At 38.8% G+C, this 24,111-nt stretch overlaps 1 protein-coding gene across 7 annotated transcripts in view; it reads left to right on the top strand.

Annotated features, from left to right (window-relative positions):
* The window catches only part of MAN2A1 (mannosidase alpha class 2A member 1), a 126,305-nt gene that overhangs the window by 14,627 nt on the left and 87,567 nt on the right, over window positions 1–24,111 (top strand). For all 7 annotated transcript variants that reach the window (XR_012621509.1, XR_012621511.1, XR_012621508.1 and 4 more), the window contains exons 3-5: window positions 8,532–8,676; window positions 20,454–20,625; window positions 22,282–22,409. Coding sequence is in view for 3 of the 7 variants with exons in the window: in XM_074811552.1 (XP_074667653.1) it covers window positions 8,532–8,676; window positions 20,454–20,625; window positions 22,282–22,409 (445 nt within the window). In the remaining 4 variants the exon portion in view is untranslated. The remainder of the gene's footprint in view (window positions 1–8,531; window positions 8,677–20,453; window positions 20,626–22,281; window positions 22,410–24,111) is intronic.

Genomic DNA, 24,111 nt, shown 5'->3' with positions numbered 1-24,111 from the left:
TTTTCAGAATGTCAGAACATGTATCTACTATCAGCTAATGTACTTACCTACCTAATGGTAGGCTGTAGTAGCTAAACTGCTTTTTGATAGTTTTCTTTACTTTTTAAGTTATATGGATGTACTTAAGTAACAAATATAGCTGGGAATATTCTTAATGCTGTTCCCCTACTCACTCTTTCCTTGCCTTGCACAGGGAGAGAGGGCTCTAATGTTCTTTGTGTCATTGCATTAGTACTTTGTACTCAGCAAGTTATCCACCATCATCATTAAGTCACTTTAATACTGCTTCTATATACAGTTTCTCATCCTGCAAATCTGACCCACATCTCAGTTATGGAATCTAAGACCTTGACTTTAGCAGAATTCCTGTAACACCATGTTAATGAGCTGATCTAAATTACTGTATCTGAATACAGTTTTACTATTTAATACTTTGTCAAGCCTGATGTATTCTGCAAGATCAGTTAATTTATTCTAGATTTTTTTGTAAAGACTGAGAAATTCTGAGTAGAATATTTGGAGCATTGTTTTTTTAATTATATTTTAAATTTTAAAATAGCTTGTAAGTGTTAATTACCTGCTGTTCATAAATGTTATCTTAAACCCACAGATTTGGATCTTACTTTTTCCATGCTTGTCTTTTAAGTGGATGTATGAGAATGAAATGAGAGACTATAAAGAAGTAAGAGCTAATATGGTTGAGGTGTAGCGTTTGGATAAAAATCAATTCAGAGAATGAAGGCAAAAGAGGCTTCACTGAATAAATTATGAGTCATTATAGTCTGCCGTAATGGAGAAACCATTACAAGAAGGCATTCACATATGGATTAAAAACCTTTGTGATATTTCAGTGAGAAATACTGCAAGGACTTGCTACTCAGAGATGTAGTTTCTTTGCATAAATCAGATAAAACAAGTTACTAATAACATGACACCCAAAAGATTCTTGCATAGGATAGATAAAGGATTTTTTTAGTAGAGGGATTGTAAATCAAGAAATTACATACTTTGTTACTTGTGGTGTTTGTAAGTAGGTAGAGAATTGTAATAGAGCTGGCCACTGAAAATAACACTAAATTAAAAAGTATATAATTAAAATTAAATAGACTAATGTGTACTTTTTTTCAAAAGATAAAACTGGTGCTAGGTAATAAAACCAACAAAATGAAGAACTCTGGATTAAATATGGTTATGGCTGATGCTTTTTTAGGTCAGTAGTTCAAGATGTGTCTGGAATTTATGCTCAAAGAAGATAGAATTCTCAATAGCCATCATGCTGAGCTGGAAGGTCTTTTAACTAATATGGTGAGGTGTCTCCTCTCTTGTCCCTTTCAACTACTGAAGCATTTAACAGTGTGCTTAGTAATGTTGCTTTTTTAAAAATGAGGCATGTATCCCTCTAAAAAGGTGGCCTGAAGATGCATGAACTATGTTTTACTTCTTCTGTGCAGTAGTTCAGCGTTCAGTGGGATAAATGTTGTAAAGTTTTCCCAAAACTTGCGTTATTTCAGCAGTTTGAGTACCTCAGTATAGAGAAAGCATAAGCCCATATAGAAAAAAAGACAACTGGTAAGTTTTCAAGTGTTTTAATGGAAAAGCTTGTAACAACATGACTGTCTTCTCAAGCAGTCATAATGAAAACAGGCAGCATCCTTTTTGAATTTCTGTTTGTCTACTATTTTTACAAAGTCCTTGCTTACTGTATCAATTTTATGCTTAGAAATGGAATCAAAATATGTCCAGGAGGAAATACTTGTCTTCAGCCTTTTTTGTTTCTTACTGACTAGGTACTTGAAACTTATTCTTCACTTGCAGTCATGTAACCTGGTCAAGTGATGGTGTATTTTGTAATTAATCCTTTGCCCAATTCTTACTGAGGATGGTGGATGAAAGATAAAATTGACTTAACACCTGTCTTCCAGATGTCTTGGCATAAGTGCAGTGATTTCAGCCTGATCTGGCTTCAGTTTATCCAGTGGAAGTTTTTGAGTCCTAATTTTTTTCTTGGCTTTTTAAACTGCTTCAGATTAACATTTGAATCACAGAATGACTGAATGGTTGAGGTTGGGAGGGACTTCTGGAGCTCATCTGGTCCAGCCCCCTGTTCAAGCAGGGTCATCTCAGCTAGTTGCCCAGGACCGAGTCCAAATAGCTTTTGAATATCTCAAAGGATAGAGATTGTACAGTCTCTCTGTGCATCCTGCCAGTGCTCAGTCATTCTCACAGGGAAGAATTGTTTCCTGATGTTCAGGAGGAACCTTCTGTGTTTTAGTTTGCGCCCACTGCCTTCTTGTCTTGTTCTTCAGTGGCACCACTGAAAAGAACCTGCCTTCTCCTTCTCTGCACTCTTTCTTCAGGTATATTTACACATGGAGAAGATCCCCCCAAGCCTTCACTAGGCTAAACAGTTCCAGCTTTCTCAGCCTTTCCTCATAGGAGAGCTACTCTAGTTCCTTCGTCATCTTAGTGACCCTTCGCTGGACTCTCCTGTGTGTCCATGGCTCTCTTGTACTGGGGAGTTCAGAACTGGACACAGTATTTGAGGTGTGGCCTCACCAGTGCTTAGTAGAGGGGAAGGATTACCTCCCTTGACCTGCTGGCAACATTCCTCATTAATGCAGCCAAGGATGCTATTTGCCACCTTTGCTGCAAGGGCACATAGCTGTCTCATGTTCAGTTTGGCACCCACCAGGACTCCCAGGTCATTTTCTGCAAAGCCACTTTCCAGCTGGGCTACCTGCAACATGTTCTAGTGCCTGATGTTGTTCCTCCCCAGGTGCAGGACTTTGCACTTCCCCTTGTGAACTGCATGAGGTTCCTGTCAACCCATTTCTTCAGTCTGTCAAGATCCTTCTGGATGGCTGCATGACCCTCTGGTGTATCAGCCACTCCTCCCAGTTAGGTGTTGTCTACAAATTTGCGGAGTGCACAATCTGCCCCATCATCCAAATCATTAATGAAGATGTTAAACAGGATTGAACCCAGTAGTGACCCCTGAGTACACCACTGTTTACTGGCCTCCAACTAGACTTCATGCCATTGATCACCACCCCCTGGGCCTGGCTGTTCAGCTGGTGTTTGGTCCATCTCTGTGTCTGCTTATCTGGCCCATACATCAGCAGCTTCTCTATGAGGATGTTACAAGAGGCAGTGCCAAAAGACTTGCAGAATATCCACTGTAATAGACGATATCCACTGCTCTCCCCTCATCTACCAGACCAGACATTTAATTGTAGTTCTCAAGTTGGCCAATTATGACTTGCCCTTGTTGAATTCATTCTGACTACTCCTGCTGACATTTTGTCCTTCATGTGCCTGGAAATGGTTTCCAGGATTAGCTGCTCCATCACCTTTCCACAGATCAAGGTGAGGCTGACAGCCTGCAGTTCCCTGGGTCCTCCTTGCCATTCTTGAAGATAGGAGTGATGTGGCTTTCCTCCAGTCCTTAGGCACTTCTCCTAATCACCACCATCATGCAAAGGTTCTTGAGAGTGGCCTTGCAGTGACCAGCCTTCTCCCTCAGTGCTCATGGGTCCATTGCATCAGGGCTCATGGACTTACATATGTTATTCCCTGACCTAGACCTTTTCCACCAAGGGCACGTTGTCATTGCTCCAGGCTTTTCCTCTGGTCTCTGTGATCTGGGATTCATGAAGGCTGGTCTCACTAGTAAAGACTGAGGTGAAGATGATGTTGAGTACCTTATCCTTTTCCATGTCCTGTGTCACCAGGCCCCCTGTCTCATTCAGTAGCAGGCCCTAGCCTTCCTTTTGTCACCTATGTACTTACAGAAGTGTTTCTTATTGCCTTTCACATTCCTGGTCAGATTCAATTTCTTTTGGGCTTTAACTTTCCTAACTTCATCTCTGGATGCTCAGACAGTGTTTCTGTATTCTTCCCACATTACATGTCTCTGCTTCTACTCTCTGAATGTTTCTTTTTGGTGTTAGAGTTTTGCTAGGAGCTGCTTGTGAATCCATGCAGGCCTCCTGGCATGTTTGTCTGACTTCCTACTTGTTAGGATGGACTTTTCTTGAGCTTGGAGGTGGTGATCTTTGAATATTAACAAGCTTTCTTGGGCTCCTTTTCCCTCCAGGGTCTTATCCTCTGGGACATTGCCAAGCAAGGTGGCCAGAGTCAGCTCTCCTGAAGTCTGGTGATGTGATCTTGTTTTTTGCCCTTGTCCCTCCTCTCAGGGTCCTGAATTGCACCATTTCATGGTTAATGCAGGAAAGGCTGCCTTTGACCTTCATAGTCCCCACAAGCCCCTCACTATTGGCAAGAGGTCCAAGTAGAGCACCTCTCCTCACTGGATCCTCTATCACTTGCATTAGGAATTTGTCATTGATGCACTCCAGGAACTTCCTGGATTGTTTGTGCCCTGCTGTTTTGTCCCTCCAACACGTAACAGGGTGGTTGAAGTTCACCATGAGAACCAGGTCCTGCAAATGTGAGGCTGCTCCTATCTGTCTGTGGAGGGCCTCATCCACTTGTTACTCCTGGGCAGATGGCCTACAGCAGACATCTGCTACAGTGTCACCCATACTAATCTGCTTTTTAGTCCTTGTCCATAAGCTCTCAGTTGGATTCTCATCCCTCCACAGACAGAGCTTCATGCACACTCACACTAGCTCCTTTCTCACATAAAGGCCAATTCTCCCTCCTTGTCTTCCTGGTCTGTCTTTCCTCAACATCTTGTATCTCTCCATTGCAGCTTTACAGTCATGAGAGTCATCCTGTCATGTCTCCATGATCCTGATAAGATCATAGCCTTGTGACTGCATACATATCTGTAACTCATAATTTTTATTGCCTGTGGTGTGTGCATCAGTGTACTTAGAGAGGCACCCTGGCATGCCATTTCCCAGCACTTCCTTGCTTACATGCAAATGCTGGAGGTGACCCTGCTTAAGCAGGTTTTGTTGATTTTTTTTTTTAAATTATTATTATTTTTCACTCCTTTCATGTCACATCACTCCTGTCCATCACAGGCCTGCTGGTAACTCTTTCCCTCCCCCTTTATTTCTAGCTAAAAGCTTTTCTTAACAGGTCAGCCATCCTCCTGGCAAAGATACTTTTGCCCCACTTAGTTGGGTCTTGTCTCTCCTAAGCAGACACTGATCTACAAACAGAATCCAATGGTCATAGAACCCCAAAACCTGTTGCCAGCACCAGGTCAGAGGCCAATTGACCTGTACTATTGGTCTCCTCCACTCACACCCCTATCCCTCACTGGTGAACTTGAAGAGTATACCACCTGGGCCTTCATGACCTTGATTACTACCCCACCCTCACCATGCCCTGTACCTCTGGAGATCTGTAGTCACTTTTGATGCAGTCTGGGTTGCCCCTGGCAGTATCTTTGGTACCCACATGGAAGAAGAAAAAGGGATAGCAGTCAGTGAGTTGGACAAGCTTTGACAGTTCCTTTACAACATCCTGCATCCAGGCCCCTGGCAGGTAGCAACCCTCTCTAGATGATAGGTCAGGTCTTTGACCCAACTATTTCAGACAACTGTTGATTAAGATTCCAAGATCTATTTCCTGAATTGCAGTTTCCAGATCTTGAGCTCATAATATGGGAGCATGGTTTGAGATAACTGTAAGGTAGTACATGTTAGGGAAAAAATTACGTATGTTATGGACTTTAAAAACTGGTGTCTTGCAGACAGCAGAAAGTTACTTGTGAAATTTAGGTTCCACCATAAGAAAAACTCATAGGAATGTGAGCAATTCCATGAATTGTTGCTTTTTAAACAAATACATTTTCATGGTTGAAATGTCAAAAGAGTTTATTGGTCTTAAAGTCACTCATTGGTAACTGGCAAATTTACGGAGTATGCACTTAATTTTCTTCAGAAGGTTGCATTTTACAGAAAAATTATACTTTTTCAAAACCAAATTTTAGAAAAGCAAGGAAATATGGTATTAGGTTAACTTCACTGTAACCCTTATTTGGTCCCTTCAGGCTGGCCATACAGAATGCATATATCTGCAAGTATTGCACCTGTATTTTCCATTAAGCAATATTGTTCAAAGGTCGAAACAATCCTGGTGGAACAGGGACATGACAAGTTGATTTCGTACTGGCCATAGGTATCTAGAGTATGGACATTGTAGGCCCAGCTGAGGCTTTGCTAGTTGAAGGATTACTCTGGCTTGTATTCCTATCTAATATTACTTACTTCTCTTTGTATCTTAAGCTAAAAGTCTGTGGTGGGTTGACCTTGGCTGGCTGCCAGATGCCAACCCAGCCAAAGTCAACTCACTGCAGACCTTTCTGGCAACCAGCTTGGAACTTGAGTAGTGAGAGACAAGGACAGTAATTGGGAGTGGTAATGGCCAAAACTTAGTTTGGACATTGCCACAGAGAAATAACTGTGGCGATTCTTTTGTTGTTGTAATGAGGGGTAAAGGGACAAGGGGTGGAGTTCTACTGTGTGTGTAAAACTTCCATTTTTTCAGTGTTATGTCCTTTTGATTTTGGTGTGGGAATTTTTTTTTTTTAGACATAAGTGAAGTTTGTAAAGAGTGTGCGATGTATGTATATTTTGACTGTTCTTAAATATGTGTGTCACAGAGTTGAGGGTCGAATGTACTGAGTACAGGTGCCCAGGTGTTGGCAGCCAGGGACTCCAGGGGTGGTGTCTGTGAGGAGAGGCCAGTGCTGCCCCATGCTGGGCACAGTTGTTCCAGCCAGCTCCAAAACAGACCCACTGCATGATACAGCTGAGCCCTCCATCAACAAGGGTAGTGGCATGTCTGGCAGAACGTGTTTTAAGAAGGGGGAAAATGCTGCATGGCAGTGAGGTATAAGGAAAAAAAAAAAAAAAAGAGAAACAACCCTGTGAACACCAAGGTTGTTGAAGAAGGAAGGGTAGAAGGTGTTCCAGCCACTGGAGCAGGTAGGGGAGACTGCCATGGAGCAAGTATTTCCCTGCAGCCCATGGAGGACCCTGTGCTGCAGCAGATAGACCTTTCAGAAGGAACTGTGGCCCATGGGGGATCCTACTGGAGTTCTTTAAAGACTGTGGCTTGTAGAGAAGATCCCATGCTGCAGCAGTTCGTGAAGGACTGTAGCTTATGGAAGGGACCCCATGCTGGAGCAGGCAAAAAGTGTGAGGAGGAAGGAGTGACAGAGAAGAACCATTATGGACTGACCGCAACCCCAATAGCCTTGCATCACTTGGGGTAGGGGGACATACAGGAGTTGGGAACAAATGAGTAAAGCTGAGCCAGGCTAGAAGAGTGGTGGGGAGAAGGTGTTTTAGTTTTGTCTTTGTTTCTCACCATCCAACTCTATTTTAATTGGCAATAAATTAATGTTCCCCAAGTCAGGTCTGTTTTGTCTGTGATGGTAATTGGTGAGTGATCTCCCTGTCTTTATATTGACCATGAGCTTTTAATCTTATTTCTTCCCCCTGTCCTGTTGAGGAGGGAGAGTGAGAGAGCAGCTGGGTGGGGGTTTGGCAGCCAGCCAAGGTCAACCCATCGCAGGGCCTTAACTTCTTTAGTTAGGTGTTTGTTTTGGATGTCTATATTTGTGTAAATTTTCCTAGCAGGACAGAAATCAACTTACCACTGGAAAGTGTTAACTCTTCTGGTGTTCAGGTAGAAACTGACTCTTGTAGGCTCCTTTTGTGGAAGTAAAATGTTTGTTGAAGAAAGTTTGTTATATTCTAATGTGGGGTTAGAACTAAACTATAGCTTAAGTTTTTTAAACTATATTGCCAGTAAAAGGCTTGTCCAGATGATGGCTCATAAAGTTTGTCTTCTTTCCTAAAAGCAGACTAGAGCATTGCAAAAAAAAAATTGGAAGAATTGGATGTGCTAACTTTGGTCTAAACACACATCAGAAGATTCTCTTTGAAGCTATCTGGTGGTATCTAAATTTCATAGCAACTTGTTAAAGTAACTCTAGAGTTGCTTTATTTACCTGTAACCTTCTTATTTGCATTGACAAGTGAAATATGTCCTTCCTTGTATAGTTAGGGTACTGGGAAACAGTAAATATATAAGGAGCTTTGTTATAACAATTGGTGTACTTCTGAACATTTTTTCCAAGATAGTTTCTTTCAGTTGCCTTTTGTGAGTTTGACTTTTGCCTCAGTCTCTCTCATGTTGTCATGCCTTCTTACTGTTTGCACAGTTTGTCCTCTTCATCGTCTTCATTCCCCTATTTAGCGTATTGTACTATTCTGTATAATCCTCTCCCCACCTTCTGGCCCCAATGCCATTGTGAGCTGTCATAGTTTTTGTGACTTAAGGCTCTTATTCCTACTGTTTATCTAATCAATTTCAGTATCCTCAGAACAGGGCCTGCCAAATGCTCCTCTTCCTGCCAGCTGTGTCTTGGGTGTCCTAGTGTGACTAGAAACTTGCTCTCATTTGTAAGTTTTCTATTCATTTGACACTTCATCTCTCCCTGTGTAATTAACAAGCTGATCCATTTTGATGAAAACAGCTTTGGTTTTTAATAGCAGAACTGTTTTCATTAATTCATGTTTTATATTCCTTTTATTCTTTTTTAGATGTTAGATGTCTATGATATTCTTCCTTTCGATAATCCAGATGGTGGCGTGTGGAAACAAGGATTTGATATCACATACAATGAAAATGAATGGAACAGTGAACCACTTCAAGTTTTTGTTGTGCCTCACTCACATAATGACCCAGGTAATATTTTAACTGTATTGATTTGGGTATCTAGAGGTTTTTGAATTAAGAAGTATATTCTCATTTCTGTTAAGATTTGGTTTTTTTGAAGCATACTATTTAATATGTTAGATTTAAGCCTAGCAAGGCAGTTAAGCTGATGTATAATCCAAATGCCATTGACTTCAAGTGACAACTGTTATGATGGAAGTTGTACATGTACTTATTTATGAACTGGAGTAGAACTTCAGTGTTGATATTGGAATGTAATACGGGTTTTTTATGTTCATGCTTCTACTAAATCCTGACCCCAGTCAGCTTATTCATTGCTGCATTAAATATGGCCTGTTCTTATTTTGACTTTTTGGACTGTCGTAGATAATTAACCCTCAGCCTAAAGAGATGTGCTTTTTGGAAGATGTGACAATGGCAAATCTGAGGTTTTTAACTGTAACACTTCCTTTACTGTTTTGTGCACACCCCTGCCCCCAACCTGCAGTGGAATAATATAAAGTCTGGATTTAAACTGTAACCTAGGTATGCTTACATAATTTCACTTCTTCATCCCAAGTGGATGTTTAGAGTGTAATAAATAAAATGGAAGAGTGTTACTTTATTGTGAAATGACTATAAAATACACCAAAACCAGTGAATTATAGTGTGTGGTATACTCCTAGTACACGTACACTGACCATGAGAAGCTGGTGAAGGTGCCTTGTTACTGTGGAAAGACAGAGTTTTGGTGATTTTAAACTTTACTACTGTGTGCCTCTAACAATTTAATTTGTTGCTTGAAGTGATGTGGATCTGAGTGAAGTAAGATACAATAGTTTGAATGTATGTGACTTCTCACATGTATCTTGCATTTTCAAAGAAAATGAACACTGGAATTTGAAGGGACTGTATTGTTCAGTTATGACAGCCACAATAACACGGTATGGATATAGTAAAAATATTCAGAGAAAATAATCACAGTGTGAACTTTGACCTACCTGTTTGTAGGGCTGGCTTTAAACCTGTGTCCATTTATTTCCTTTCTGTTTGTTCTCCTGAAAATTTTCCTGGAAGGAAGTCACACTTTGTACAGTCGTCTAATTAGTCTGAAACCATCCTAAAGGAATGTACCAAACTTCTAATTCTCCTGGTTCTTATTAGAAAGGGGTATGGAGTTTACTCTTCTCCCTTCTTTCTGCTGGAGCTAGTATGATCATGTCCTAATTGGGGGAGGATGGTTGGTATCCTGCTAGAGGCCAGTTGCTTAGTGTCACATCTGTCCTGAGATGATTTTAGCTGGATTGAACAAACACCCCTTGCACAGTGCAGGCTGAGGTAGCTCTGCAGAAGCACAAGGCTTGGGAACTGCAAGGGAATGTCCTGCAAGAAGCTGAGAAGAGCTTTGCAGAAAACTTTGCTGGTGTCCGTGCAAGTCATGAGGTTTGGTAGGGGCTCAGTGTCCTGTCACTGATTTTTTTTTTTTTTTATTATTCCCCCCCCCCCCGCAGGTTCTTTTTCTACAGGTTCTAGTAATTTTGGTTTTATCTGTTTTTTTTTTTTTAAATAAAAAATTATATACATTCCTTCTGTAACTGCCTTCCAAAAGAGAATATATTGGACTGATTTCCTCCACGGTGCCTGGCCTGTCCCGTCGGTACTCTATGCAGAATTGACCAGTTTCTGTAGTCATTCTGAAGGACTCTTTGGAGCTAACCTTTAGCTTTCTGACCTCCAGCCTTCTACTTTCTTCACATCTAGATTCCTGCCTTGCTTTCTATAATCAGCTGTGGTAGACTTTCACAGCACCTTTTGTGTCTGACAAAGTTTGGTGTTGGGTGCCTTAATCTACTGTTTGGTTCATCCTGTAGCACCAGTTCTGCTTACCAGAAGTAGCCTACTGAGCACTTGTATTCTAAGGAATTTGAGTATTGAACGTACTGGACCTCTTTTCAGATAAAGATTCTTTTGGTAGATATTAACATCAGTCACTACAAATTACATTCTTCATCACTGTATGCCAAGCAGGGCATACGGTCATGAGGCTGTTGTTGGCTCATCTGGCCAATAGCAAAAACTATCAATATCGGGGTATGCTGGAGGAGGATTCATTAGAGCCTTCGGATTTTTAGATATGTGTCTTTTGGGGCTAACAGACTGATAGCTCTGTATTGCTCCTATGAGAAGGGTCCCAAAAATAGTGGAATTGTTGGGAGCATGGACACATTTCTTATTAGCCTGCAAATTAGGATGACAAGTTACTAGGCTCACTTGGTGAGGAATGCCTTGAGCTTCACTCTATATTTGCCATGACACTTGAAATATTATACCTTCTTCTGGAAGGTCAGAGGATAACAAGGGTTTTCTCCAGGTCCAGAGAATGCTCTATGTGGCATGTTTCTCTGTCGGGTTTGAGTTCTTGGTCTGTGTTTAAAAAACCCAAACAAACAACAAAAACCCAACAAAAAAACCCACCCCCAAAAACCAAATAAAAAAACAAACACCCCCCCCAACCACAAACCAAATAAAGCCGCAAATAAACAACACCACAAAAAAAAAATCAAACAAAAATCCCTCAGTCAAAACCCCCTCACCCTTGCTCCCCCTTCAAAAAAAGTTTTTGAGTCACCAGAGTTATTAAACTTCTCAGACAGATAAAACATAGATACTGCTCTGCAACAGAGGTAGCCTCATCAACACCTTTTCTTGTTTAACTTTTTGTGATACCAATCATGGAATTTCCTGTGTTTGCCCAGTAGGAATTTTCTACTTACCTAGGAAGTATGTATGTGATGTGTCTGTCTATTCCTTAATTTTACATTGGAACGATGTCTCTTGGTGTATTTGAGAGCTCCATTTAATGAAGTTTCATCTGATTTGATTTTGCCCTCTTCAAACATAGGGGTATGGGCCATAATGAACTTTGCTTCAGAGATGGATTTTTACTAGCATTCAGATATCTGTCTTGGAGGGAGTTACTCATTAAATCTCTAGTAGGGTACTTGTTCTTCCAGCTCTCTTGAAAGAAGTCCTCTCTGTGGCTGCCCCTTCAATAATAAGGTTTGAAGAATTCTGGGAAGTCATGAGAACTGTATGTCATCTTTGCAACTTTTTTCCTGGATAGGTTATTCCCAAGGATTTGCCTGAAGTCTTAATGGTGTTGTTACTAACCTTTGACAGCTGACTTTCTTACTGGTTTCTAGCTTTGGTTCCTAAAGTTCTCCTCCTTAATACCCAAGTTCTTAATACCCTTACTATAAAATTATATCTGTCCTTCGACCAGAAGCAACTAAAATCAAGAAATGTGCATCTCCTTGTGCATACAATATAAGTATCTCCCAGCTTGTTCAGACTCCTCAGCCGATATCGAGTACAATTAAACTAAGATAATCCTGGTAAATGTAAACTGTTCCATCACCAAAGGTGATCGTGTGAGACTGACTATTGTTTGCTTTTACAAAGAGTGTTATCAAAGAAATCTCCTGACTTAGTACTGCTTTTGGTAAGGACATTTCTGTAGAATTGTCTGCAGTATACAACTGCATATTAATAAGCACTTGAAAGAAGGAAAAATTGCCTGTAATAGGGAACTGAAATCTCTTGTATCGCTAATGGTCACGTTATTCCTCTCTTATAGAGGACTAAAAGGCATGGTGCAAAGAAAATGCCTTCTGGCAAAAAAGCTTAAGGCATAATGAACCTATAGTGTAACACTGTATGTGAAAAATATTTACCAAGAAATGGGGTCAGTAAATATATAACTACATTAGCTTCAGAAGCTTTAAAATCTCATTACATTTTATGTTTTCTCATCTGAGGCTACTTTCTCTTTAACTTTTCACATACACAGTTTTGCTAGTGAGAATCTGTAGCTCAAAGGCGAAGACACTGCCTTGAAACAGAATTTGTAGGAAAGGGGCTGGTCTTAGGTTCCAGATTCTGTTTTGGGGGATAACTTATGTGCTGATGCTCTGAAACACTTTCTGTTGCTAAATTCTGCTAAATCTGGGTTAACTGCTTCTGTGTGAGTTCAACCAGGACCTACAAACTTGGGGTCTGCATGCTTACCCTTCAGTAGCTAACGTATTTACTTGGTATTGGGAAATCGGGTATGAGAATGGGTCACCATGACACTTTTGTTCAGTGTCAGGTAGTTTTTGACAGTTGATGATTGGAACCTCAGTAACATGTCTGATCTGTGGGGGACTCGCCCAGTGCAGATTAATCTCAAGCCATGGGGAGATGTTCAGTTTGTAAATATCTGTGTTGTGTGAGGTTATAGCTATCTCAGATGGGTGGCACTTCTTTCTGGAGCAGATTAATGAGTGATCATATAACCTGCTGTGCTGGCAAAGCCCTTATGTTAGTTCTCATGTCCTTCAACAGCAGTTTCATATGACTGCCTGAAGTGGATTAGAAAGTGGAACTCCAGAGGGGAGAACCCTGCTCAGGGACCACAGTATTGTCAACCAGCACAACTAGGCTTGAAAGATGATGTTCAGAAATGACCCAAGGGGTTGACAGACACCTCTAGCATTTATTGCTCTCTTGGCAGTGATGATTCTGGTAATGTCTCCTCATTAAAGTATTGAAAAATTGAGACTTGTGAGCTTGGTAATGTATGTGTGTACCAGATCAGAGTATTTTATTGCTGAATGTGGTTGTTATAGATCCAGTACAAGCAACACTTAAGTTGAACAAGACTAAAATAGATCTTTCCCTCCTTCCTCTGCCCACCCACCCCCAATTTCTACCTAAGTAAAAACGTATGTGAAAGTGTATGTGCAGGTATGTCAGGTCTAAATATTACCTTTTAACACTTCATTAATTAGCTATAACATTGGTAACTTCACCTTAGTAGCCACTCACGTTAACCTCTTATTATTTAAGACTGTCTCCATTTCTCAGGAGGAAGTCCATACAGCCCTATAAAGTTAACTGCAGCGTTAAGACAAAAGAAAACTTAAGCATAAAAGTTTGATGCTTTTAACACACCATGGCGTTTCACGTTTGTTTTCTGTTAATCGTATCTGGATATGGTTTTCAGGTGACTACTTAGTTTTCCTGACATGTTTGGAACACAGATTATTTAGACTGTTGTCTGACCCACCAAAATACAAGAAACAGGTTAGTATAAAGCTGAAGCAGAAAAGAATTGATTGAATGACATCTGAAAACTTTACCTTTAAAAGTTTCAGACTGTAAATTGAAAGTTCACTGATTACCATGTTCATGTTGTATTTTATTAGGGAGATTAAAAAAAAAATCAGTCACCACTGATTGTCTAGAATTTGTTTTGCTTTTCGTAAACAGCAACAGTATAGAGTCTTTTCTGAAAAAAAGAACAATGAAGGCTATGTAAAGAGTGTAAAATATACATTGAATAGTGAACACCTAATTTTTTGGTTGTAGAGGAAGATGAGCTCTAGGAATAGAATGGGAAACTGGGCAGCTCACAAGATTTTCTTGACCTGTTGAATTACAGAAATCTGAATTTTATTCCTGGCTTACTTTTCGTTGTTTCTGTGGTTGCATATGAGGTGGTAGGAAACTTCTAGTCAGACAGTCTTTTTCCTTTGTCTGGGGGGGGGAAAAAAAAAAAAAGAATTCAGGGAAGTTCCATTCAAAATTGGCAGTACTCTTACAGAGACCACACTGCTAATTCTTATCAATAGAAATTTTCTTTCCATCTTAGAGTTGATTTGTACAAAGCAGAAATAGACCTTGCATTGCATAAGCCTAACACATAAGAAGTATACTTATAATTTTTGAAGTACCTCATGGTTCATGACAGACTTTACTTTTGATGAAATGTGCAATCATTTGAGTTTTTAGCTATGCTTTTGAAATTAGATGTGATAAATGATTTCTTGTGGTCCATTGAGCAGAGATATTTTACAAGTTTAAAGTATGCCGTTGGAAAAGCAAATACACTGTCGTACCTTTTTAATATCAGCTTCTACCCAAATGACTTTATTTCAGAGAATATTTTTGGGGAACAAGGAGCTTATCTTCTATTTGTCTTCTGAATCAGAATAAATGCTTCAACACAGGGATGTTCCAGTTGGCAGTCTGTCTTATTCTGGTTTATACTATGGCAAATAGAAAAACGAAAAGCAATCTTACACTGCTTTTAATTTTAAGATAGCCTTACCTGAGACATAATGTTTCTCCAGTTTTTCTTTCATCGTCTTGGCCAATGAACCATTCCTCTTTTTTGAAAAGATACTTTTTTTTTGGTGAAATTATCACTGAAGTTTTATGTCAGAAATGTGAAAATATTAACTTGTATATTTGCTCTATTTAGTTTTGACACCACAGAATGATGATGAAAGATTTCTCAATTAAAAAATTGTGTATATTCTGTACCTTAAGGGATTTTTTTATTGCTGAAGTTATGAAGTAGCTAATGCTAAATTCCTTCCATGTGTAATCATACGTACTAAAATGTAAGTTAAAACTTAGCTTTTGGATTTATTTCTAGTATTTGCATTATTGTCAGTATTGTGTGCCTGTGTATGATCAGTTAAACACATACACCACGCTTAAGTTCTCCAAAGCACTGATAAAGGCTACATGTCCATTAATTTTTTTAAAATTGTTTTTAAGAAAAACTTTCACTGTTGCAGCATCACATACTATGTGGAGTATGGATGTAATTAAGAACTAAACCATTTTCTTTCAGCTTATGATTTTTTTTTTACTTTCTGAGCTATCAAAACAGTTACCTAATTGTGTCTTCTTCCAGGAACTAGTTAGCGGAGAATTAAGCATAATTGTAAAAAAAAATTATGTAAGTATTTTACTAATTCAGGTGTACATTTTTAAAAATCCAAGAACTGAAGTTCCACTAATTTTGTTGCAAGGAGATTACTTTTATTTTCTGGAAAGCTGTAAAAGCTAGCTGAAATTCAATGGTTTTATTATGTAGTAAAATTAATAATTACTCAAATTTCTTAGGTTGCAAGAAGCAGTATTGATGTGAAATTTAGACTCAGTGAAATAAATGATGATCTACTGTAAAGTAAATCAGAGATGCAAACTGCCTTCAAAAAGTGCATTAATCTAACAAGGGATAGTATTCCAGACATTCACTAGATCTGCCTCTTCATTAAAACAAGTTTTGTGAGAAACTAGAAATTTTTTTAAGGACATATTTTCTCTTAAACATTGGAAGGTGACTTGTGGTAGTAAGCAATTGAAAAGGGATTTTGTTTTGTTTTGTTTTTCATTTCAACAGTCCATTTTAAACCAAAAGACGAAATACAAATGTCAAAAAAAAAATCCAAACAGCCTTGCAGATACATGTAAGCAGTGCTGAAATACTATTGCTAGTAATGATTTCATGTTTTCAAAGTGGATTTGTGATTCTTGTCATGATCAAATTGTAAAATGCTTTTACATTTTTGAATAATGCTAATTTGTCAACTTCTGTTCTGATTTTGTCCTGAAACTTTGCCGGTATCTCTACAACTGTGTCTTAAGAATACTTTTCTCTAGAGCAAGGAGCTGATAGACCTTCAAGAAGGAAATTGAACTGGAAAGCATAGACAGGAATAGTGGTAAATCAGATACTGAAATGCTTAGGATTTTTTACATAGCAATGGATTGCATTAACATTTGGACATGATTCTTAGTTTGCTGTCAACCCAAGAAATTTTACGTTAACAAAGTAGGAGAAAAGGGTGAAAAAATGGACAACTGCATGATGATGCTAAACTTCGGTGGGATGTAGGGAAATCAAATTTCCACACTTTTTGAGAACAAACATGAGTGAGGCGATCAAAGGGCAAGCAGCTTAACAGTGTGTACCCTCTATGGATATTACATGTGCTGGTAGAAAATGAAAGTAGCTGTCAACATCCTGAATGCTTATTAAGTCAAGATTAACATAATGAGATTATAGACTATTATTTTTTCTCTTGTTCACGGTTTTATATTGACTAAGGTCCTTATGTAGATTTAAACCAACAAGTGTTATTTTGCTGACAGTAGTGTATTTAGTATTGATAATTGCAACTTTTTTAACTATTACACTTTCTGCATGTATAAATTATATTTGCATTGAAAGTTTCTTGATTTAAATACAATGGTAAACCTTTCAGCTTTGGAACAAATTCTTAGTTTGTGGGTAAGCACAAGAATGAACTTGAGTTGCGCCATATTCTTACCTGATATTAGGGACCGAGATATGAAATATAATTAATATGGTAGTCTTTAGTAGTAGATTTATAGCTAGCAACTGTAAATTATTCATTGTTCTGTTCAGGTTTTGATAATTTTTTAATCTTTATGACTTTGTGCAAAATTGGACAGGCTCTGTAAGTCACGGGGTTGAGCTGTCAATGGCATGAAATTTAACAAGAGCAAATGCCAGATTTTGCACCAAAGACAGAGTTAACACCAGGCACAAGTATAAACTGGGAGAGGATTGGCTGGAGAGCAGCCCTGAAGAAAGGGATCTAGGAGTGCTGGTTGACAGCAGGCTCAACATGAGTCAGCCATGTGCACCAGCAGCCAAGAATGCAAACCTCTGCATCCTGGGGTGCATCAAACACAGCGTAGCCAGCTGGTCAAGAAAGGTGATTATCCTGCTGTATTCAGTGTTGGTGCGGCCTCATCTTGGGTGCTGTATGCAGTTCTGGGCCCCACAATTTAAGGATGTGAAGGTCCTTGAATGCATCTGGAGGACGGCCAGAAAGCTGGTGGAGAGACATGATACTCATGTCCTGTGAGAAGTGTCTGAGGACTTTGGCTTGTTTAGTTTGGAGAAAAGGAGGCTGAGGGGCAACTTGACTGCTCTCTACAGCTTCTTGAGGAGGGAAAGTAGAGAGGGAGGTGCTGATCTCCTCTCCCTGGGATCCAGTAATAGGACGCGTGGGGGAGCTTCAGTCTGGACTCTAGGAAGCATTTCTTTACTGAGAGGGTGGTCAAACACTGGAACAGACTTCCTGGAGAGGTGGTTGATGCCCCAAGCCTGTCAGTGTTTGAGGCATTTGGATAATGCCCTTCATAACATGCTTTGACTTTTGGTCAGCCCTGAACTGGTCAGGCAGCTGGACTAGATGATTGTTGTAGGTCCCTTCCAACTGAAAATATTCTATTCTATTCAGAAATAAATGAATTTAAGAGCAAGATGCCAGATGCATGGTAATTAAATGTCAGAGGACTTTCTGGTGGCTTGCAACTAGTTCTGTGAAAACTTCAAAATATTTCCTAGGGCTTCCTGAAGTGTGTTAAGCTGAGTGTGTTAACCGTGTTATACCCTTCCTCTATAGCTTAATAAACTGAATATATTAAAAAAAACCCCAACCTCTGATCATAACACTGTTCTTCCTACATCATAGTGTATTCTTATGCCGGCTGCTTGGTCATTTAATTCTGTGCTTCTTTAGGTTGGTTTATTAAGTTTTTCAAGAATGTTTAAGAGACTAATTCAGTGTAAGTTTGTTTTTATTGCTGCAATATAAAAATATGCTGAAATAGTATAGGAAAAACATAGGATGGTTTTAGTTCATCCTCTGTTAATTTTGTGCTAGCATGACATTGTCTCATGCAGAAGAAATTCCTGATAAAAAGCTATAAATATGTAGTCTCCTACATGTGGATCTTTTCATGTAAGTATCAGTAAAATATTTTTGATTTGTGGAAAAGTAAATGAGCGTTGAAAAAGAATAATTGATTATGTGATCTTAATTCTTTGAGTGAAAACTTCCATTAAAAAAACCCACTAAAATAGGCAGAGATCACAACAAATTTTGATTAAAAAGAGTGCAAAAAGAAAATAAATTCAGCTTATTCACCACTTTTCTTAGTCTTCACAAAACTGTTGTGTAATAATAAATTACTGTCAACTTCTTTGTATTAAGCTGTTTCCACACCTCTCAAGAAACTCTGTTTACATTTTAAGCCTTCATATTATCTGTCTTGACAAAATGTATTTTTCCCCTTTAAGACAGATTAGATTAGACTCTAGTGTTCTACCTGTGCAGAAACTTATATTGAATGTGATATTCTTCTAGATGCTAAATATCTGTTAAAAAAAAAAAGATACTGAGCCAGCACATTTCCTCTGGAGTATTATAGTTTTATTTTCTCATTTGCAAAGTAAAAAAGGGATTTTTTTTTTTGTTTGAAATCTGTGGTGGTTTTGTTTCTAAATACTTTATTAAAATTTGACCTTTACAAAGTGAGACTGCAACCTGTAAGCAGTGCAACCAAAATAAGAGTGTGCATGTCTACTGGTTATTCCTAATTACAAGATTCTTTATTTGAAATACAATTAACAATTTGATGTGAACTGGAAAAGAATGTGCATATTGTCAAATTACATTAGCTCTGCATTTCTATGTAAGATGAAAGTAATTTATTTTCCATCCTTAAAATAAAGTATAGCCTTTCTGAATCAATATTTAGACTCCAATAATAAAGTGGTTTTTAAAGTAGACTTAAAAATTATTTTTTTTTACTGGTAAAATTTGCTGCATTTATATAACTGCCTTGAAACAATATTACCTCATTCCTGAACAGCCTAATCCTATATCTTCTTGTAAGCAGACTGGCATTGTGCTAGAATGGCAGTGCTTCTGCAGAACAGAACTGGTAAATCAGAGCGGAATCACTAGCATTATATTTGTCTGGAGCACAATCCTCACATTGTATGGAAGCTTTCACAAAGTCTTAAAATGTGGATGGGTGCTATAGGACCAATTCATAACATCACTTGCCTTCTTCAGTAGTTGCTCTGTTGTATATAATACTTCTTTAAACTCAACTGCTGTGTCTGTTTTGGAAGCACTTGAATGAAAATGGTCATACGTGACAGGAACTGGTATGAAGAGTAGGAATATGCCACTTGTGTATTAAGTAGACAGGCTTACCTGCTTCTTTTTTCAAGTTCTAGTTTGAGAAAGAACGTATCCTTTCCAGGGTCTGTGAAGGAAGATGCATGTACTTTCTTATGCAGGGCTTTAGTAAGATAGTAAAAGGTTAGAGAATTTCATAGAATGCTCTGCACTGTGAGGTCTGCATATGTGGTTAAAGTTGTTTTTTCCTTTAGTCTGTCTCACTGGTATCTTTTCTAATGACGCATGCAGGTACAACATGTTTCTTTTCTCAGTCATTGCTAACAAACCCTTCATTCATAAATGATGCTGAACGTGTTGCAGGACTTACTGCTGCTTTGTTTGCCCCCATTTCTTTACATTTCTTTTCAAGTTCTGTGGGATACCATTAGTGACTTTTACTTTTCTCCTCAAGCTGTAGGTGTAAGATGCTGCTAGTAAGGATTTTTGTTCAGTTGTTTTACATAAAAAAGGGTGGTGGAGTGCTTTATGACTTGTAAGAGGAGATAAGTTATTGAGGGAAGGATTAGGGGGTGTTGGGGATATGTGCGTTGGGAATAGGGTTTGGGCTGGGAAGATGATCTGTTAGTAGATGCTACAGTCCTCCTGATGTGAGAGATGAGGAAACTTAGTGGAATTTGTCAAGGAAGATCAATTTGCAGATATGTTAATTTTCTTTTTAAACTACTTGTGATTAAATTTAAAAAAAAAACTTCACCATTTTAAAAATCTGTGTTCTGTTGATGAAAGTAGAAAGCCTAATATTCCATATGTTAAGGAAATAAAACAACTAAACTTTGTAAACAGAAATGCCTGGAGAGTTTATCACTTCAAACTGTCCACAGCATGTAAAGTTCACCTTTTTAAGAAAACGATTCACCTAACGTTTTGTAGGGAGTGGGAAGAATGCAGGTCTTTAAGACTGTTGAAAGCAACTTAATTTTCATATTTTCTTTTTCTTAGGTTGGCTGAAGACTTTTGATGATTACTTCAGAGATCAGACACAGCATATCTTAAATAACATGGTTATAAAACTGCAAGAAGACAACCGAAGGAAATTTATGTGGTCTGAGATTTCTTACTTTTCAAAATGGTGGGATGGAATAGATAGCCAAAAAAAGGATGCTGTTAAAAGGTTTGAACACCGAACTATTTCTTATCTTCCATGTGGCATGTTCTGAGACTCTGTGTGTTTGACTACATTATAAGCTTGAGATTACACTTGGATGCAGAATTGCTAGAATATTTGACTACTTAAGTTCTTATTTTTTTTTTGGCTTGGTTTGTTTTTTTTCCAGTTACAAAATGAAAATCCTTTTAGAGAAGTGAAGCCAAATTACTGAGTTGCTGAAAAAATTGATTAAAAGTTTCCATGAAGATGTCATTCAAGTTGTAATGGAATTGTGATTATAACCTTTATTTCAAGTCACATTGAAGTATTGGCAATGGAATAAAAATAATCTTTCGTATTAGCTATTTATGTATGATAATTTTTTCTTCAGTTAACAATTATAAAATGAGAATTTTTGTTTTTAAATACACCTATTTTTATAAATATGTAGCTGCTTAAATGGTAAAGTAGTACATACTTTATGCTCTTGCTCATCTTAGTTCCTTTTAAAATCACAAGTCAAAACTTTTTACAGAAGTAAAAGATTTGCCTAGACACTGAGACAAGAAAGTGTGCTGCTTCGATAAACCTGAAGTAAGGATCTAGTTTGGAGTTTTCAAAGAGGGGATTTGTTTTGTTTTGGGTTTTTTAATTTTGCTTTAAGACAGGATGCAACAGTTCTTAGCTCATCTCTGTGATGCCCTCCTCATGACCCCCTTCAGGATGCACAGGTTGCAGTATGAGTTAAGGCTACAAGAGCCTCACAGCTGCAAAGGTTAGGTAATGCTGGAAATTATATAGAAAACTATCTGTTTAAAAACTTATATACAATGCATGAGTATTATAGAACAGCCGTTATTTTCTGAGATTAAAAAGATCCCTTGGAACACAGTAAACAGTAAGTGATAATCAGTAGGGAACTGTGTCCTTCCTTCAGCAGAATAAGGTATTGGTTAAACTGCTGTAAGAGTTACAGAAGCTGCAGTGGAGATTATTTTTGCTGTATGTTTTTCATTACTCATGGGTATTATCTATAATGTGACTAAGTTTTGATAAACTTACTCTATTTCTTTCTCAAATTCCTTAAACATATGTATGCTAGTGTACAATGTAGGGACCACTTGATGCTGGAAGCACGATCATTATGTTTGTTGACATCGTAATTGAGAGAGTGGATCATCCTGTGATCCATTTCAAGAAGGAATTTTAATGAGTGAGATGATCTGAAGCCTTTATAGATACAATAAACTTTGAAGCTCTGTCAGCTCTCTAAAGCAATAAAAAAACCCAGTAGATCAAAGATGGGGAAATAGTAGTGCTTGAAATGTGGAACATCTAGGCACCTCGCTCAACTGACCTTCAGTACTGTGGCACATACACTTTTATTTTTATAATCTATGCAGGAAATAGCTTTCTTCCCAATTAAAAAAAAAGAAATATTATGGCACATGCAGTAGAACTGGTAGTATTCGTTGCACGGAGATGTTAAAAATTGCACTGTTCATCTATTCATTCGTTCCCTGTTTGATTAAAGAAATGTAGTCCAGTGGTGGAAGTTGCACAAGGAATTCAGATTTTGGCATTGTGTCCCTGGTAAATGCCTATTGGGTATTCAGAAATGGATTTTTAAGAGTGTATTTTTATATGCAAGATTCTGAACACAATTTACATATTTTTCAGGTTAATAAAAGATGGACAATTTGAAATAGTAACAGGAGGATGGGTCATGCCTGATGAAGCCTCCCCTCATTATTTTGCTTTAATTGACCAACTGATAGAAGGACATCAATGGCTGGAAAAGAACCTTGGTATGTAGCTTGATCTAAAATTTGTTTGTGTTAATACAGGAGGTCAATTAGGAAATGCTTTTTTATATTTGAGGTGCACAGAAGGTTCTCTTTACTCTGCTTTCCTGGAACATTCAATCAGATCACTTAGTGGAAACTATAGCATTGAGTCTAGTATTTGCAATTACCGTTTGAAGTTCCTGAATGACGTGTATTGAATCAATTTTATGTCATAACAGTGTCTTGATCAATGAAAATGTGCATATGATTTTAGCATAATAAAATATAACACTAAATCATGCTGAATTGTAGATCACGTGTCTGGTATCACAAACAGTTCCAATTGTCATTTCTGTCTTTTGAAAATCATGACAAAGGACTTAAAGATATTTCTTTCATGTGTTTGGATCTATTCTGTAGGCTGTGTATTCATTAGTTACTCTTACGTAAGGCTTTCAAAACAAGTAAATATGAAATTTAGCAGTAGTTATAAAACCTAAACCCAATGTAATGTTAGAATTGTTCATATTTTAAAAAGTCTCTCATTTGCATTTGAAACTTTTAGGAATTACTGACTGCAGTAACACTGACTGAACTGTTTTGATGGCTTTGAGAGGTTTTGTTTAGTTCTATAAGTAGAGATAACCCTTTTTATGTAGAAAATATTTGTACAGTGGGTTAACATTACTTTATGCAATTAACTGAAATTATTTTGAAAAGCTGTTTCACTATGTGTCCTGGTTTGAGCGAGTGGCAGGGGTTTTTGGTAGCAGGAGAGGGGGCTACACCAGTGGGACCCTGTGAGAAGTACCTCGAAGCTTCCCGGCTCCAAGTTGGACCCGCCTCTGGCCAAGGCTGGGCCAGTTAGCTGCACCTCTGCGATAATGTGTTTAAGAAGGGGAACCTGGTAGGAGTTGTGGGAGTCATGAGGAGAAGTTGTGAGGAGAACATCTGTGCAAACACCGAGGTCGGTGGAAGAACAGAGGAGGAAGTGGGGGAGGTGTACCAGAGCAGAGACCTCCTGTATCCCATGGTGAGATGTCTGGGCCACCTCCCGCTGCTGCCTATGGAGGTCTGTGGTGGAGCAGATACCAATTTATGGCCCGCGGGGGGCCCAATGCCAACCCAGGTGACTGCGCCTGAAGAAGGCCAGGACCCCATGGGAAGAAGGGCCCACTGCTGCTGTAGTTCAGGGCTGGGAGGATTACAACACGCGGGGGTGACCCACACACCCGTGAGAGTGACTCATGTCAGAGTTACTTTGTGGAGGACTGTCCCCTATGAGAGGGGGACTGTGCTGGAACAGGGGAGGAATGCCAGAAGTTCCACCCCACCCCCTGATGTGGAAGAAGTGTCAGGACTGACTGCACCTCCCCATTCCCTGCCCCATGTGCTACCTCTACCAAGGAGGTAGAGATACTGGGAGCAAAGCTGAGCCAGGGAGGAAGGGAGGGATGGGGGAAGGTGTTTTCAAGATGTGGCAATGCTTCTCATGGTCCTACTCTGTCTGTTAAGTGTTGTGGTTGTTAGTGTCTATATTAAATTTTATGTTCTTTTTTTCTTCCCCTAATGAGCCTGCCTATTGCGTGTGCCAATAAATGGATGAGATCATCCCTCCCTGTCCTTATCTCAATTTCCTATGTCTTTGTTTGTTTTTTTTTTCCTATGTGCTGGGGGGAAGGGGCAAGTGAGCAGCATCTTTGCTTATTTTCGCCTTCCCAGG

This window comes from Strix aluco, chromosome Z (assembly GCF_031877795.1).
Source record: "Strix aluco isolate bStrAlu1 chromosome Z, bStrAlu1.hap1, whole genome shotgun sequence".
Taxonomy (NCBI): Eukaryota; Metazoa; Chordata; class Aves; order Strigiformes; family Strigidae; genus Strix; species Strix aluco.
The sequence above is the reverse complement of the archived record's forward strand: the minus strand, read 5'-3'. Positions and strand labels throughout refer to the sequence as shown.